An 18283-nucleotide genomic window follows, 5' to 3' on the forward strand; every position below is an offset into this window, starting at 1 on the left:
TGAAGGCAACAGCCACACAGGTAGACTGAACACGAGAACATTGTATCAGAGACTTGAAGAGCATCACAAGTGTTGCCAATACCAACCTGATTTTTCAAAATAATGAATAATTCTGATAAAGAATTATAAAACCTGTTATAATCTTCCATCAATCCATATGGTATTTGCCTCTTAAACGAGTGAAAGATACTTTATGTATAAAGCAGTTGACTTTCAGGCTCAGAGACTTTTAATCTATATGAATATATGAATATTTAGCAAGTAGCTATTCCAAAGTATGTAGGATGTGGGACAATTCTTTTGTGTCCTGTGTCTATTTGGTTATCTAACACCTGGAACTCCAGCCCATTAATTGTCAGTAGAAGTCTTGATCATTACAAATATTTCTTTAAAATGCCTCTAGGGGGCACACTGCCTCCTTTGCAAAGTACTGCTTGATTATCAAGGATCAAGGTTGAGAATTTTGTAACTTCTCACCAAGAAGAGTCTGCAGCCCCCTAGAGGGCAGAGCAAGTATTCTATACACAAAGAAACAATAATTTATAAAGTGTGGAGGAAAATATAAATTACCCAGAGCTGTTAAGTGCCATCTCAAATATTTGTTTTGGTCTTTACTTTTCTTTCCTTTTAAAAGCAGAATTCCAGTGGTGGGGTGGTAATCCATGGTTTCTGGAAATACTACGTGCTGGACTGTGTTGTTGGGGACTAACCACCATATGGCCGGTCACTACTGTGTTTCTATTCTTTAGCCACCTGGGAACATACGGAGTTTTTACAAATGCTGCATTTGACCCGGGCAGTTAGGGTAAGTTACCCACGACAACATTTTGAGGAAAATAAAACAGAAGAGGAAAAGGGAAGAACATCGTGTTTGACTTTTCTTTTTCCTTACGTTGTAAGGCCATGCAGGAAATTGTGTTAACAAAAGACAGGTAAGACCATAGAGAAGTGACAATGTAATGAAGTGTCAATAGAGACAGCTCACAGAAGGCTTTCCATTTCCTCCAGGACAGAAACGTTCTAATAAGACATAACTTATTTCAGAAAGTGTGATATTCCCATCATTGGCTGCTTGATGGTATTGATTCCATGATGTTGCCTGAGAACAAGCCAGGACTGCTAGAAAAATTTTATAAACGTTCATGGAGTCAATCCCCTGTGCTACCTGCTGGGAAAACAAAAATAATCTGATGTTGTCCCTCTCCCAAAAAGCTTAGTGGGTAGTTGAGTTTCCCACAAAAAGTAGTAGCCTGAATGGCAGAATCCGGGAATCTGCAATCTAGAAAGAGAAGATTATGTTGAGCCTTAGAGATAGATATGATGAGAAATTTCTTTCTTTGGTATTTTAAAGGAAAATATAATTATTTAAATTTCTTTTGTTTTATTTTCAGAGATCTGTCCTTCTCCTGCTCACCTCATTCAACCTCCACAGATCTTGTTTGTAAACATTAAGCCTCCTGCTAGTCTTGACTTAACTGCAGTACATTGGCTGAAGTTTTCAATAAACACTTGTGAATAAAAGACATGGAATTTCCTTAGATTAGCCCTGGACCAGAGCAGAAGAATTGTCCCACAATCCCAAACTCTCCACCCCCCGCCCCTTCCTGTTCCACTTCTCCCTTTGCTCCAGCGCAAGCCACAGAGGCCAAGAGCCAATGTTTCTGCAGTGGTCTGTGGGTTTCCACTTGGCTGTTGCTTGAAAATACCAGTTAGCCAAAGAGACTGGAGCATCTGACTCACAAGAAGACCAGACTGTGGAGAAATAAAAATACCTCTTTATTTTTGTATTGAAAGAAGGTTTTCTCTACTGTGTCAGAAGATGGGTGACATCTCTCACTTGAGAGAATTCCTACAGAAACTTTGGGGTTTCCCGTGGTTGCTGGTTGCTGTTTACAAGGCTTCCAGAGAGGCCTCTGAATGGCACCAGAGGTTCCAGAAGACTAAGAATCAAGACAGGAGGCCATGTCACTGCAGACCTTCTTGTCACCAGTCAGGCTCCCTCAAAGGACCCAAAGACCGATATTCAAATGTATAATTAAAAAAATTCTCCCCAAGTGCCATGTTCCTCTGTTTGATGTTTCATTTAATAAGATCTAGCAGTGTAATACACAACTACAGTTGTCCTAATTACGGCTCAACCCTACAGTCAGTCTGCAAATATATATCATGCAACCCCCACCCCAACAGAAAAATTATAGAAGCAAAAAAAGTCTTCATCAACTTAATGAGCTACCGGGAAGAACAGATGGGTTTTGCACGTCCTTTAAATCCCATGTTTAATAATAGGTCATTGAAAAGTTACACAGTGCTTACCAGAAACACCTGGTAAGCAAAAAATAGAAACCCCCAAAATATAGTTATTTTGTCTCTGTGAAATGTAACACAATGACTGTGTTCTGCAGACTAATCAAATGTGCAAATCAAAACAGTAAGGCAGTCTAACTAAAAGTTACCAGAATTTTGGTAAGTGGCCTGGGGATTTATGGAGACTGTGTTTTTGAAAAGTTTCCCTGATCCAGTGCAAATAGCATCTCGGAATGCTTTTTATACTTCACTCACTAAGCTAGGAAGGACAATGGTTCTCAACCTTGTCTCCTGAATCAAAATCTGAATTTTGTAAAAGCTCCCCAGAGAATTCAGATGGTTTTGTCTAAAGGTGAGAGCCACTTAGACCTTAAATACAGATGTGTAAGGCATTGTTCCTGTTCTTGAATAGCTTATATTCTAGTTAGGGAGACGACAAACACACAGAACAATGAGGGTAATCAACAAGAGCACAAATAATTTAAATAGTGTTGTAAGAGTTCATAAAATGGAAAACTCCATTTAAGCCCAGAATCACGGAGGTAGGTAAATCTCTGGACTGTAAGGAATGGCCAGGCAAAGAGGAAGAAAAGAAGCCTTCCAAGTTGGTAGTAACATCAGCAAAGGGGCAAAGACAGAAGATTAGTGGTGGGTCAGGGGAAGAGGCTGTTGATAAGCCTGGATTTGTTAATGGAGACCTCATGTGACCTGCCACATTACCATCTATTGAATGTATTGATGGCATAAAGCACGTGACAGAAGATTGGCGGCTCACAGATCCAGGGAACCAGGGACAAGTCACTATGATGAGAGATCTGAGAGTATCACTTAGATTCTCTGCTGGCCAGATCCTACAAGAAATATAAGGGGCCCTGGAGGTGGGAAAAGAGAATCATAGAGAGGAATATCTGCTGGGAATTACGCTCCCAACTACCTCATACGTCTTATTATGCTCCCAACTACCCTATCAGGGAAAACTATCACCATGCCTACTTTGCAGATGTCAAAACTGATTTGCAGAGAGGCAGAGTAACTTACCCAAGACAACAGCTAGGAAGTGGAATCGAAATCCCCACGGCTAATTTTCTCAGCCAAGCTCTTTAAGCCCTCTGCTAGGCTGCCCTTTAGCTGGTGTTTATTGGCAACAGGCCCTTATCAAGGCAGAACTGCGCTTTAGTAGAAGCCGGGAAAGCTCCCCGGAACGCTGCTCTCAGTCCTGGTCCCTTGCTTCTCCACCACCCGAAAACACAGTGCTCCTGCGCCCAGAGACAGGGCACCATTCCCTTTCCTGCAACCCAGTGGGTTCCGCTGCACTGGGAACCGCAGAGTTTGGCAAGTGTGAACTTTGATCCAGACCGCTGGCGGGTGGGTGGTGAGGGGCTGCTGCTCCAGGGGTATTATCGGGTGGAAATGGAGCAATACAGTTTTGTCTAGTGGCTCATCTGGGCACTGTCCCACCTGCTAAACCCTCTGATCCCTGCCCTTTCTTCATCTGTAGTAAAACAGTCACTAATCTAGTTACACTCCCCGAATACCTCCCCGGGAGCAGTGACCCTACCCGGAAAGCAGGGAGGGAGGGAGAGCCGGAGGCGACCGCCCCAGTGGAGCGAGCAGGAGCGGAGCAGAGGAGGACGCTGCCACCCACAGCCCCAGGAACTCACTACAGGCTGGACCGCAGTCGGGGGGCGCCTGGGCAAGCTGTGCCCAGGTCCTGCTCCGGGGACGTGGGAGTCACTGAAGCAAGAAAAGAGCCATGTTCCCAGGCTGCCCACCCGTCTGGGTCCTGGTGGTCCTAGGCACCAGCTGGGCAGGCGGGGGCAGCCCAGGGGCCGACGCAGCGCAGCTAAGGCAGTTCTACGTGGCTGCCCAGCACGTCAGCTGGAGCTACTACCACCCTGAGCCCGCAAACCTCAGGTAACCCAGGTGTGGGGTCTGGGTGGGCTTCTCTGCAGAGGAGAAGCTATTTCTTTTAGAGAACATTCTTTCCCTTTGCAATTCTATGAAATTTTGAAAAACAACTTTCAGTTAAGTAAATGCAACTAATCGGAGCGTATAATGAATGAAATGAACTTGGCAGATGCTAATTTTGGCTGCAGAAACAGAGCTGATCATTCCGAGGGTATAGAAAACATCCCATTTGATTGGTTAGATGCGGCTTTCTTTTCAGAAGTTTGTTTTCGATATAGTTTTGTGAGTACGCTTGATTGTTGGTTTACTATATTGATCCATTGAAAAGCACCAGGCACTTAACTCCTTGGGTCACCCCTCCTGCAAACTCCTCTTCCAGATTTTTAGTAGTTTAGTATTTTTATGGACCTTCTAGTTATATATTATCTATTCCATTGTCCACACAGCTTTATCTTCTACAGTTAAAGGTGGACACCTGGTGCATTGTTAGAAGCAGACAACTGAATAACCGCTGCCGTATAATTTTTGTTGCTGCTTTCGTCTACATGATTATCAAAATATCATCAGTTCACAGAAATGTAACATTTTTTGCATTTTCACCTTTTTTTTCCTGCTTTGTATTTGACTTATTTATGCTAGTGAATGTGACTCTTCATTTTTTTCCTCACTCTTCATCATTTCCTGGGGTATGGTTTACCCTGGCTGTGGTGATAGGGTTTAAAAGCATATGTAACTAAGATAAAGCTTAAGTCACACAAAACTCTACTTTTGAGTTGCACACTATTTTCTTCTAATTGAAAGGTTAAAAATAAAACTTCCCGGACATTAACCAAATCCTAGAGACTATTTTTCCAGTTAATTATATTTTTATTTTTTCCGTGGCAAACCTCCTCATGTGACTCGTTTTTTTTTTTTTACTTAACATCACAGTTTAAGTGATTGTGAAAGATGTGTTCCTCTTTTATAATTACAAAAGCAAGTGACCTGCCGAGAAATAATGTAATATTTTGAGATCTTTTACTGAATAGCATTAACTTTTTTTAAAAATGGCATCATGACTAGGTCATTTTAGAGGATAGTACATACCATCTTGATCTTATAGTAAGAAATACCTCCTTTTCAAAAATAACCTTTTAAATATTATATTCCAAGGTGATAATCTAGGTCACATCCCCATTCTTAGGGAACTGCTATCAACTAAAACGTCAAGGAAAATAACAGTCTTTCCAACACTAATCTTGCCTGTTCCTGGGTGGAACGTGAACTTGGCTGCTGGCTATAGCACTGTCTTTATGCTTGGGAGTTTGTTCTCTCTTCTGTAGTTAACATTGACAATGGCAAGCAGAATACTGGAGGCAGAACCACAAAGGCCAAAGGTCTGATTCACGTGGTGAGTCCACAGGGACCCAGGACAGGTCAACATGTCCCTTCATTTTGGGACTGAGTTTTTAATATTCTGGGAAGAGTTATTCCTCTGATATCAATGATTCAGTCAAAGCCATAGAGAGATAGCCCGGACAAGCTTTCAATATGGTTGAACCTCAAATCATGTCATTTTTCTCTAGTACTGTCATATGAAAAATGTGATCTGTGTATCTGGCTGCTTAAACTAAGAACTTGTTCTAACTTGTTCTGCCCCAAGAGGTCAAGGATACTCACTAGGGGGATGTCAATGCAGACAACTCCATGCTTTGCCAAAGTGTGTTTCAGCAGAGATCTGTCTAGTTCATCTAATGTTAGTAGGACAATGCCTTTTAAAGGTAAAATATATGTATTATTCTTGTTCCAGGTCCAGGGTATGCTTTCAAACATTTCCTTAAGGAAGTTTCCCCCCTAGGGTATACTACCTTTACATGATTTTTCTTTTTATGAAAGAAAAATCATCTTTAAATTATAGTCCTTATAAATGGAAAACTTCTCAAGCATGTTATTTGAATTCATATCATCTTTAATTTTCTATTCAGACAGATTATTTTCCAGTAGAAATTGTATAGGTCAAATAGATATACCTCAACAAGAATACATAATATACACATTAAAACATACTGGGAACCATAACTGTATTGAAATTACTCTACATATATCATAAAAGACTGGTTTTTCTTAATAAAGATTTTGTATAGCAACTACATTTATTTATTTAAAGATCTGAGGCATGAGAGGAAAATTATTTTTGATTTATACTAAAAAAATGATTAAAATGGACTTTCACATTAGGGACACCATCCTAGGATTCTTGGATTCTGAGAACTCTAAGAGATCATTCGATTCATTTTCAACTTACATGTTTTAACCTCCTATTTTTCCAATACCCTCCCCTAAGTAGTGGTCTAATTTCTACTGGATTGCTTCCAATGACTGAGAACCCCCTATTTTTTATATCTAGCCATTCTAAACACATTTCCTCATACCTCCTTTAATTCTGACCACTGATATTAAACACAGATTTTGTATCCCACACATTACATTATGAAAATTACTACAATTATAGTTTTTTCTGCTTGCTGGGAAAACCTGAAGGCTAAAGACCAACTTCTATTACATTTTGAAAATAATATTAGTGGCTACCATGTATTGAGTGTTTATAAAGTTCCAGCTCTACACTCTCTGCATTTATCAACTTATCTAATACTCACAACAATTCTGTGAGGAAGATTTTACTGATTTACATCTTACAGTTGTAGACACTGAGGCTTACAGAGATTGAGTAAACTTTTCAAGGTTATACAATTATTCAGAAGTAGATACAGGATTCAAATCTAGACACCAAATCCCCAGCCTGTGGCCCCAGCCACTATGCTACAGACAAATCATAGCAAATGCAGGTGACGGCTGCTCTACCGTCCTGATATACCCTGATTGTGCCTGGGCCACTGTCCTGCATTAGCAAGCAGAACAAGGACAACATAGTCAACTGGTTTAGATATTTGTAAGATATTGCTCCCCAATTCTCTTCTCTTTGACTACTCATCTTAGAGTCATCATAGGAATGATGTGCCCATCTTTAGAGGCATAGCAAAAAATAAAAGAACAGAAAAGTCTCCCGTCACCCTCTCTGCCGCCTTCTCTCTCTGAGCTCCTTTACCTTTTTGAATCTCGGCTCTCCCATTTATCTGCTGTATCTCCTTGGACAAATTACTTAATATTTCCAAGTTGGGTTTTTCATTCATTTGTTTCCAATATGAATTCCAGGGTTTTTACTCTACAAGCCATCTCACCTCTCAGCTAGAAGTAAGGTCCCCCAAATTGATGCTTATTGACAGTGTTACCCCGTAGATTAAAACTACATTTGATCAGTTAAAAAACAGCTCACATATTTATTTATTCCTAAACGATTTTGTCATATTTTTATTCAGTTAAAATCTACCCTAATGTTTGAGTTGACACTATAATTTTGGGTTTGTTTTAGGAAATTGACCTTGAGAAACAGTAACAGGACAGCCTAACTTATGAAAGAATGCTCATCACAACTATGCCTAAACAGACCAATAATTATTTCATTATGATCATGTGTATAAAACTGTGGATTTCTGAAATACAATAACAATGCTTGTATTCTACTAGAAGTCTAAAGATGTGAGAGATCAATTTTTTTGCAATGTGAGAAGTAAATGTCAACTATACCTTTCAAATTAGTTTTTATGTTTTATTTCCAGTTTGAATCCTTTTGCAACTTCCTTTAAGAAAATTGTCTATAGAGAATATGATGCATATTTTAAGAAAGAAAAACCACGATCTAGCATTTCAGGTAAGCCTGAAATATATTTTTTAATATGATTAATTTCTGTGGATAATTTGACATTCCTATATATCTAAAATATCCATTTTGATATTTTATGGACATGTATGTTTTGTTTTGTTTTTAAAGTACTGGCTGCACAAGTATCCAATGTACTCAATACTAACATGAAACCAGTAGATGAACAACCACAAGTCCACACAAGAGAAAAACACAATTAAATTCAAGTGGGAGGAAGGGAGAAAAGAGAAAGAGCTTGGTGTGCTCTTGGCTAAGGGGCACAAGGTAGGGGGGTATGGCACACCTCCTGGGTGAGGGGCTCAACTACAACTTGGATTTTATCTAACAAATGTAACCTAATTCTTTGTTCCCTCATATTAATCTGAAAATTTTTAAAAAGTACTGCCTACATAATATGTGGGGCCAAGTACAAAAGGAAAACTTTGGAGCCCCTTGTTCACATTATTGAGAATTTCAAAACAATGACTGTAAAGGGTTAAACCAAGCAGGGGACCCTTCTCAGCATGGGGCCCTGTAAAATGGTATAGGTCACATGTTCGTGAGGCGGTCTGTTTATAACCTTGATCAAAATAGCTAAACAAAACTCTTCAGTGTTTGAATCTTACTCATTCATCTCACAAACTATTAATTGAGTCATGTCTACTATGGATGTAGCAGTAGACATGATAGACTCATCCTCTGCCTTCATGGAGCCTACACTCTGGTTTAGTGAGCACAGATGTGCCTTATGTGAAAGATTTTTTGCTTTCATCTGGTTCCCTAAATTCACCATAAACAATCTAAATGTGGCTGATTCTTTTGCATCTGTCTTCCCTATCTGGTCTGTTTATTTACTGTGATGTACGCAATAGCTGTGGTCTTTAGAGATAATCTCTTCTTTTTTCCTCGCTCTTCTTTTATTAAGGATATTGGTTGATTGAGATCTAGGATCTTAATTATGGTGCCATATTTCACAGGGATGATAGAGACCATCCCAGGACAACTTCCTCCAGTGGGTTCCCTTGTCAGTAATTGACCCATCCCCCCCAACTAGGTGAAGACCTGCTGTCTTTCCCAAACTCATCTTTCTACCTTTCCTATTTATCCCAGTCTGTCCTGCCTCTTTTGATCTCCTTAACCTTCAGTGTTTCTTTAGCTGGAGTCTTATCTTTGGCCAAAAATCAAAAACAACAGAACAAAACAAAAATACACTCAGGTTAACTCCTATCCAGGTAAGAAAAAGAAAGATCTCCCATTGGCCCTCCCTGCCTTTTCCTATTCTCTTCTTTCCTTCACTGCCAACTTTTGATTATGAGGATTCTGTGTCATTCTCTACATTTCTTCTCCTACATTCCTTCCCTGATCGGCTTCAACATGAGTGAAGCCACTAGAATCACTCTCATAAAAGGGCACTCATGACCTCTGAGAGGCCAGAGCCATGGTTTCTTTTACCACTTGACATCACTAGGACACTCTACCTTCTTGAATCTCTCTCTTTTTCTGGTTTTCCTAGTGTCATTTCCCCTGTTTTTCTCAGGCTTGTCTTGCCAATCCTTCTCAAACTCTTCCCACCAGGTCTTTTGCCCCAGGGTTCCAGCTTGCGCATAACCATGGCTTTCACTACTACATCCCCGAGGCCACTACTCTCTGAAACCACAATGACTCCCTCTCCCTGCTGTACACCCCCAGCACCTGAACTAATCCTTGCCTTCTAGGGATGTTGTAAGGAGTGATTGAGTTAATAAGTAGAAAGTACTTATAATAATGCAAACATGTAATGAGCACGAGATAAAAGTTAGCTATATTATTGTTGTTGCTATTGTTATTATACCATTATTAGATCATGTATATCATGGTATTATAGATATCTATGTATCTATATTTCTTTACTCATTTATACATTCTTTGAATATGCTTATTTATATATTTATTTAATTTTAAATAAATAAGCATTTAAATATTTTTTATTGCATTTTTTTGGCCAGGGTTGGGTTTGAACCTGCCACCTCTGATATATGGGGCCTACTCCTTGAGTCTCAGGTGCCACCCTTTTTATTCTATTTTTCAATAATTGTGTATTGAGAACCTACCACATTCCAGGATCTAGGGATATGAAAGTGAATAAGACAGGAACTCTGACTTCCTGGAGCTAACCAGCTCTTAGGGGTGACCTATCAGAAGATAGGCAATTAGAGTAGAGTAATAAGGAAGAACTACGATGAAGATTCTATAACTGGACAGAAGAGACCTATGTCCAGCCCAGTGGCCAGGAAAGTCTTTCTAAGTTCATGGTTGGAAAAAGAATAGAATCTTGGAAAGCTGAGTAGGGAAGTAGAGAAGAGAGATGGATTTTAGACTAAGGAAATGTGTGTAAAGGTTTAGGGATGAGAGAGTATGGTGTATTTGGGAAGCCATGATTAGCTCACCTGGAGCACAAACTTTAGGGAAGGGATTAACAAGAGATGCAGCCAGGTAGGGACACAGGCTACATCAGGGAGCCAGGTTAAGGCTTCATCTTGAGAAGAACAGGGAGTCAGTGATAGGATTTAGTCTGGAGAAAGATAGACTCAGATTTGTGCTGTAAGAAGATCATCCTGTCCAAATGTTGAGAATGGATTGAAGAAAGACAAATCCAGAGCCAGAGAAACTGGATAGGAAACTAGCAGGGAAGCTGAGATGGAATAAATTAGATGGAGTCCAAAGATATTTAGGAGCTAAAATCAATTAAACTTGGTGATTAATAGTATTGATGTTGAGGTTTCTGGATCAAACAACAGAATAGATATGGTGCCATTCAGTGAGAAAGAAAATATAGGAAAAGAAGAGAGTTTGTGAGAGAAGGTGATGAGTTCGGATTTCGGGTTTGAAGTGTCTATGAAATGTCTACCTCAAAATGTCAAATGAGCAGAAGGGTGTCAAAGTTTGGCCCTCAAGAGAGAGATCAGAGTTAGATAGAAATATTTGGGAGATATCAGAACAAAGATGGTAAATGAATCCTCAAGTGGGCATGAGCTCACCCAAGAAGAGTATGATGAAAAAGGGAGGCTGCGGACAGAGCTCAAAGGAGCAGCAAGGTCTAAGAGAGGAGCTGAGAAAGAAAAGTGCACCAAGGAGTTTGAGAGAGTCTGTCCAGAGAGGCCAGGGGAGAACTAGAGAAGGTGGCACCCTGGAAACAAAGGGTCCAAGGCAACCAAGAGCTACTAAGAGAAGGCCCAACAGATGGTCTTTCGTTATAGGATAGTAAGTAGGGCAAAACCAGATGTCAGGGTGTGAAGGAGTGAATGAAAGGTGAGGAAATCGAAGCAGAAGAAACTTGTAGATAACTCTTTCCTGAAGTTTGGCTTTAAAAGGAATGAAGGACTTAAGAATATTTTGTAGTTTTAATCAAAAGGGAATAGAGAGACTTAAAATATTTAAGGGAAGAATCCAACAGAGAAGGAGAGGATAAAGACATCTGAAATAACTGATGGAACCAGACTCAGAAGCAGCCGGAAGTGGTGGATTCAAAGCTTTGGGATTCAAAGGTTATAGCAGTGGGCAGGAAGCTGAAGGATCTCCTGTCCACTATACAGAGCCTGTTCATTTTCATAGCTCCAGCTCTAAGCTTAGTGTAGATTAATGTACAATGGGTACTTAAGGACTTTAATTAAACTGCAGCTGGGTAAAGGAAAAATGCGCCAAGAAACATATTCATTAGCCCTGGGAAAAGAGGAATTGGGTGGGTATTTGGAGCTGCACCTTTTGTGGCTTTTGCCAAGTTAACTACGTTTTAATGCCTTTGCTGAGTAAGACATCGTGCTGAGTGCCTTGAAAGATGGAAAGGACCAGTGTCAGACTGGAGACACTTAAGACATAAGGAAGCATCAGTAGTTTTTGAAGAGGGGGGGTACTGTGATCCAAAACCTTTCAGATGATTAATTTGTGTAGTGCTTGAGGCAGCACCTGTAGCTCAGTGAGTAGGGCACCAGCCATATACACCCAGGCTGGAGGGTTTGAACCCTGCCTGGGCCAGCTAAACAACAATGACAACTGCAATAACAACAACAACAACAACAAAAGCCAGGCGTGGTAGGCTCCTGTAGTCCTAGCTACTTGAGAGGCTGAGGCAAGAGAATCGCTTAAGCCCAAGAGTTTGAGGTTGCTATGAGCTGTGATACCACGGTACTCTACCCAGGGTGACATAGTAAGACTCTGTCTCAAAAAGTAGACCTCGATAGTTGGTAAGAGTCTCTGATTTATGTTTAAGCCCTTTTCACCTTAAATATTATCTGTCAACACCTGTGTATCCAGGATAAATTTTTTTTATGTGAACCAAAGCATTTCAACATTCATTTTAAAATGGCCCCTTCTTGAACTCCCAAAGTTGCCTAATTATGACCCCCAGAGGAGGTACCTTACACGTCTATGTATCAAGGAGCAAGACTGGTGTGAAGGGTAAGCCTTAGATTTTGATTGAGAAAATCTGGATTTGAACACTGCCATTCCTATATGACTTCTCCCGTTTCCCAGCCTAGTCCTATGTCCCTCGTACCTTTCCCCTGGTTCTTTCTCTACCCATCTGGTGGGTATGATTCTAGCTGAGGCCTAAAGGAGTCACGGGTCTCAGTGCTGCAGTGTGAGCTATTGTTATAAGTTATCGCAGTTATGGTGGGGGCTAGGCTGAGGCTGCAGGGCTGGGGATCTGAAGATGGCTGTCCAACAAGGTTTGTGGACATGTGGACACGTTGAGGGGCTGGGCATATATTCAGGAATCCTGTCTCAGGCCTTAAGCTGGCTCATTTTGAGTCCCTGCATCTTTTCAAGGAAGACTATGAAAATTTTACCCCCTAAGGAGTTTTAAAATGACTGCGACAATGCCCTGCCTTGTGTTATGTAATGCATTATTCACCTAAAAGCAGGGGATTAGATTAGCTGATCTCCTGCAGTCCTTTCCAATTCCACAATTGCACAAAGTTGGGTGCACGCTGCCCTGCCTCAGCAAGCCCTGAGGTAGAGCATTCCTTTCCCCAACCCTGCTTTGGGCACTGAGGAGATGGTGGGAGAGGTCTCGGGCCATCCCGCGGATGGAGGAGCTAAAGAGCAACTCAGAAAACATGTAGCTGTGTGTTTGTCCACATGCACGAAGGTATTTGGTTCACATTTATGAAAACATCTTTCTGTTTTGTCTGAATTCTGAAGAAGCATGAAGGGAGGTTGAATAAATACTCCAAACTCTCCCTTGAAGTAAGAGGTCTTATTAGGTTAAGTAACTTAAGAGACTTATCCTAGGCATCTGGCATTTACAGCCACGTGATACCAACAAACAAATCAACCAAGCAGGGAAACCATGGCAACTAAATGCAGCACACAATGTGACAGCGTAGACAGCACCCCGTTGGGCTCACTGGTGGCCTGGGCAAGTGAGAGGGGGGTTTCCATCCAGAGCCAAGACTGAGGGTAGCAGCTAGAAGAGACAGGGTCAGCCAGACCCATGTCAGGAGCCAGAAAAGGTATAGACATCCGGACTGTTCTAGAAAGGAGGTTGGGTTCTGATTCTCCTCTGGGCAAGGTACAGAGAAAGCTTTGGCTCAGGAGTCCAGAGCTCTAAGTTCTGGTCCCAGAAATTGTACTGAATCGCTGAAGACCTTGGGCAAGCTGTCCTTGTTGTCCCTCCCCACTTCCCAGACTTTGTTAACTGTTGCTAAAATGGAGCTTGAACTGTCTGATCTCTGCAGTCCTAGGCAGAGCTAATGTGAAAACCAAGTTTCAGGCACAAGAACAGGATAAACCCCAGGACTGGGGATTTCAAGGAAGGGAGCAGGACAACTGGGGGTGGGAAGATAGTCGCAGGGAAAGATAGGACCCTTCCGTCCCAGAGTCATTGTCTACCATTGCTTCTATAAACAATGGCCACAAACTTTGTGGCTTAAAACAATGCAAATTTATTCTTCACTTACACGTCTGGAGGTCACAAATCCAAAGTGGGTTTCACTCTCAAGAAGTTGCCAGAGCTCCTTTTAGAGGTTCTAGGGGAGAATCATTTCCTTGCCTTTTGCAATTCCTAGAAGCATTTGTGGCCCATGCCCCCTTCCTCCATCTTCGAAGGCCCCAGAGAAGCACTTCCAGTCTCTTTCTGACTCAGATTCTCTCACATCCCTTTTGTAGTTCCATTGGGCCCACTGAATACCCCAGGGAAATCTCTTCTGCTCAGATCCTCAATTTAATCATGCCTGCAGAATCCATTTCACCACGTAAGGCAACATATTCACAGGTCCCAGGAATCAGGACATGGGCCTTTCTGTGGGGGGAGGCCATTGTTCTGCCTACCACACCCCTAAAACTCCCTCCCCCACAACATCCTCCATCTCAGACCAGGTGCCCTCATCCACCCAGCTCCCTAAAGCAGAACTTCATTGGCCATCCATGGCAACTAATCTCCCTCATCTCCACCTCGTATTCAGTCCATCCCTAGGCCCTGACTATTTGATCTCCTAAGCAGATCTCCCCGGTGTTCTTTCCTCCTCAGCTCCACGACAACCTTAATCATAGGCGCCGACATTTCTCTCCTGGAGCCTCACTGCTCTCTCGCCCTCTACTCTACAAGATTTCAAACCCAAAATCCAGACCATTTTGCACCCCTGATGAAAACTCTGTTTTTTTTTTGTTGTTGTTGAGACAGTCTCACTATGTCACCCTCAGCAGAGTGCCGTGGCATCACAGCTCACAGCAACTTCAAACTGTTGGGCTCAAGTGATTCTCTTGCCTCAGCCTCCCAAGTAGCTGGGAGCACAGGTACCTGTGACAATGCTTGGCTATTTTTTTGGTTGTAGTTGTCATTATTGTTTGGCAGGCCTGGGCTGGATTTGAACCCACCAGCATGTGGCTGGCACCCTGGCTGCTAAGCTACAAGTGCCAACCCCCTGATGAAAACTCTTTAATGGCCTCCGGAGGCTCCCAAGGTAATGGCAGGACTCTAAGAGCATCACACAGCCCTCCATGATGAACCTCTGCTGGTGCCTTCAGCTTCACCTGAAGTTCCTGCCTCTCCCTCTTACCTACTAAGAGATCCCCAAGGCCATCTGTCAGTTCTCTGAAAAGGCCAAGTTTTATACCACCTCAGGGCCTTTGCACGTACCAATCCCATATCCTTGCCCAGCCCTTTGCTTCTTTGCTTTGAACTTCAGTTAAGGCATCAGTTCCTTCAGGAAAACATTTTCCAACTCTGACCCCCTCCTGACCTCCAAGATTGGACTAATCTATTCTGTCAGATACTCTTCAGATTTCCCTATCCTTTTCTTTCATAATACTTGCCACAGTTTGTAATTAAATATTTATGGATCATTTGTTAAAGACATGTCTTTCTTACTATAGACTGATAGTTATAAAACTTATAACATTTTTCTAATTTTATATGAAGAAAGGGAAGGTGGGTCTTTTACGCTTTTATGCACCATATCAATTCTGATGCCTACAATAATGTGGGTGCTCAAGGTTTGTTGAATGAATGAATGAATACAGGGGATGCAGTATTCAGAGCTTGTCTAACTTGGCATCTAGCATCAGACAGATTTAAATTTACATCATGATCCTGCCTCTTATTAGGGGTGTGATATTAGGCAAGATATTTAGGCTCTCTAAGGTTCAGTTTCCTCCTCTATAGAACAAGGATCTTCCCTAAAGCCTTGTCGTGAGGATTGATGTAAGGGCTTGCAGTGCTTAAATGTAGTGAAGGGGATAATAAATAACCAAACAAACACGGTAAATAAATTCTTATTGAACTCTATGACTGCTGTGACTTCACTCTCCTGCTTCTATGAGTTGTGACGGGCAGCACCAAGCCCAGAGAGCTCCTGGAGAGCTTGGAAGACAGAGCAGGTGACCCTTGTCACTTGTCTGAAACGGGGCTCTTATTCCCAAGCTTTAAAGCACATTAGGATCACCAGGGAGCATGTGTTAGAATGCAGATTCCCAAACATCACCTCCAGAGATTCAGATTCATGGAGTCTGAGGTGGTACTTGAGCATCTGCCTTTTAGGAAGACCCCAGGTGATGCTAACGCAGAGACTCCAAGGACTACACCTAGTGCAGTCATCCTCTGGTATCCACAGAGTGTTGGCTCTAGGACCACCCAAGACACCAAAATTCAAGGATTTGCATTTTGTATAACTCCTTTATGCAAAATGGCACAGCATTTGCATATAACCTGTGTGCATCCTCCTGTATACTTTATCTCTAGATTACTTATAATGCCTAACCCAATGTAAATGGTACATAAATGCCTATTATACTATATTTTTATTTGTATTGTTATTTATTGGTGTATTGTTATTTCTGCTGGTTTTTTAAAAAATATTTTTAATCTGGAGATGGTTGAATGCATGGATGCAGAGGTCCAGTTATATATATATGATGCCTCAAACTCTGGCTCAGATACCCATCCTTCCACAGGATCCATCCTTCATCCTCTCCGCCTCTGCAGTATTTTGCCTGTATCTCAGCAGTAGCTTCTCTCATACATCTATCTCCAAACGAGCTTGTGAACTCCTTCTAGACAAGGGCTGTGTCTTGTTTATCCACAGAGCCCCAGAATTTAACACAGCTCCTGAAATGTGAGTGAAATCTCACTCTTGATTTCTGCACCCCTAACCTGCCGTCCCTACTGTGTCCCCCATGGTAGTAACTGGTAGCCATCCTTTACCCAGTTGTTCAGATCAGAACCTTGGGGTCATCCTTAACTTCTCAGACAAGCCACATCCCATCCATCAGCAAACCCTGTTGGCTTTACCCACAGAAATGTCCTGAATCTCACCACGTCCCAGCTACACGAGCTGGCCCAGTACACAGCTGTCTCTTTCCTGTACTGCCTCATCTCTCTGCTTCCACTCCTGTCACTACACAAACTGCTCTCAACACAGCAGCTACACCTTTGGAACATATTTTTAATACATGGCAGACTACACTTCTGCTGCCCAAAACTCCAGTGATTTCCCATTTCACTTAGAAGAACATCCCAGTTCTCACTGTGGCCCACAGGGCCTCACAGGCTCTCTGCCCTCACCACCCACTCATCTCCTCTCTCTTCCCAGGCTGTTTATCTGACTGTTCCTTAGGTGACTCAAGCCCACTCCTGCCACAGTGACTTTTAACTTGCTCTGGAACAGAGAGCTGTGTGATTTGCCCCCTCCCTTAACTCTTCCACCTTAGGGAAGTCTAAAGTCACCACTCCTTTACATCACCCTCTATTTTTTAAAATTATTTTTTATTAAATCATAACTTTGTACATTGGTGCAGGTATGGGATTCAGGGTACTGCTTCGATATACAATGTGAAATTCTTACATTGAACTAAGGAACACATCCATCACAATTATACTCATTTCTTAATAGTTTTGAAACATACCATTGCATCATGCACATTAGGTGAGGTCCCCCCAAATACCCTCCCTCCTCCACATCCCTCCTCCCCTCCCCTCTCTCTCCTCTTCCCTTCTACTTTCTGGACTATAGATATGTTTCCATAAAAAAAAAAAAAATGAAGATTTCACATCTTTTATGTTTACCTGGATGGAGCTGGAACATATTCTTCTTAGTAAAGTATCTCAAGAATGGGGAAAAAAAGTATCCAATGTACTCAGTACTACTATGAAATCAATATATAACCACCTACACACTCATACGAATGGCAAAACATAAACACCCTCTTATTAAAAATGCTCTTTGTCTTCTTAACCGAAGAAAGCAGTCTCTAATAAAAGAGAGTGGGTCGGAGCAGGTTAGACAGAGTCAGAATTATTTCTCCAACTCTCTTGAGTTCTACTGGGCCCAGGCCAAGTGTTTCTCATCTTGTTTTTATCTGAATACACATGACATAGAGTTAATAGCCAGGAAAACCTTCCAGATTGAAGATAAACAAGTCAACCCTGGACCAGAAGTAACGGCAGCGATCACTTTTGATGTTGTATGGTTTTTTTTTTTCTGCTTCACAGCTCTGCCTTTGATGATTCTGAATACAGATGCAGTTTAAATCCTTGTTTTTACAGGACTTCTTGGGCCCACTTTATATGCTGAAGTTGGAGACACCATGAAAATTCACTTTAAGAATAAGGCAGACAAGCCCGTAAGCATCCATCCTCAAGGAATTAAGTACAGCAAATTCTCAGAAGGTAGGAGGAATTTACTATCCCTCTGACAAGGGAACATGTACAACTCTTTAATACCAGTGTCAAATATTTAAAACCATATTGTGAACCATGTGTTGTTAGAGGATTCTCCTTTATTGCCACTGGTAATTATAAAAATTGTTGCTGTTTTAAGTTTCAAGAGAAGTAACCAAAAAGGTTTTGGGGTCCTTTTG

The 18283-nt window shown here is 41.6% G+C and overlaps 1 protein-coding gene across 1 annotated transcript in view; it reads left to right on the plus strand.

Moving 5' to 3' along the window:
- The first annotated feature begins 3844 nt into the window (after window positions 1–3844).
- The window catches only part of F5 (coagulation factor V), a 79432-nt gene continuing 64993 nt past the window's right edge, over window positions 3845–18283 (plus strand). The window contains exons 1-3 of the mRNA XM_012802598.2: window positions 3845–4218; window positions 7869–7960; window positions 17970–18092. Coding sequence (XP_012658052.1) covers window positions 4058–4218; window positions 7869–7960; window positions 17970–18092 — 376 coding nt within the window. The 5' untranslated portion in view covers window positions 3845–4057. The remainder of the gene's footprint in view (window positions 4219–7868; window positions 7961–17969; window positions 18093–18283) is intronic.

Source organism: Otolemur garnettii, unplaced genomic scaffold, assembly GCF_000181295.1.
Source record: "Otolemur garnettii isolate 467f Iridium unplaced genomic scaffold, OtoGar3 scaffold00016, whole genome shotgun sequence".
NCBI lineage: Eukaryota > Metazoa > Chordata > Mammalia > Primates > Galagidae > Otolemur > Otolemur garnettii.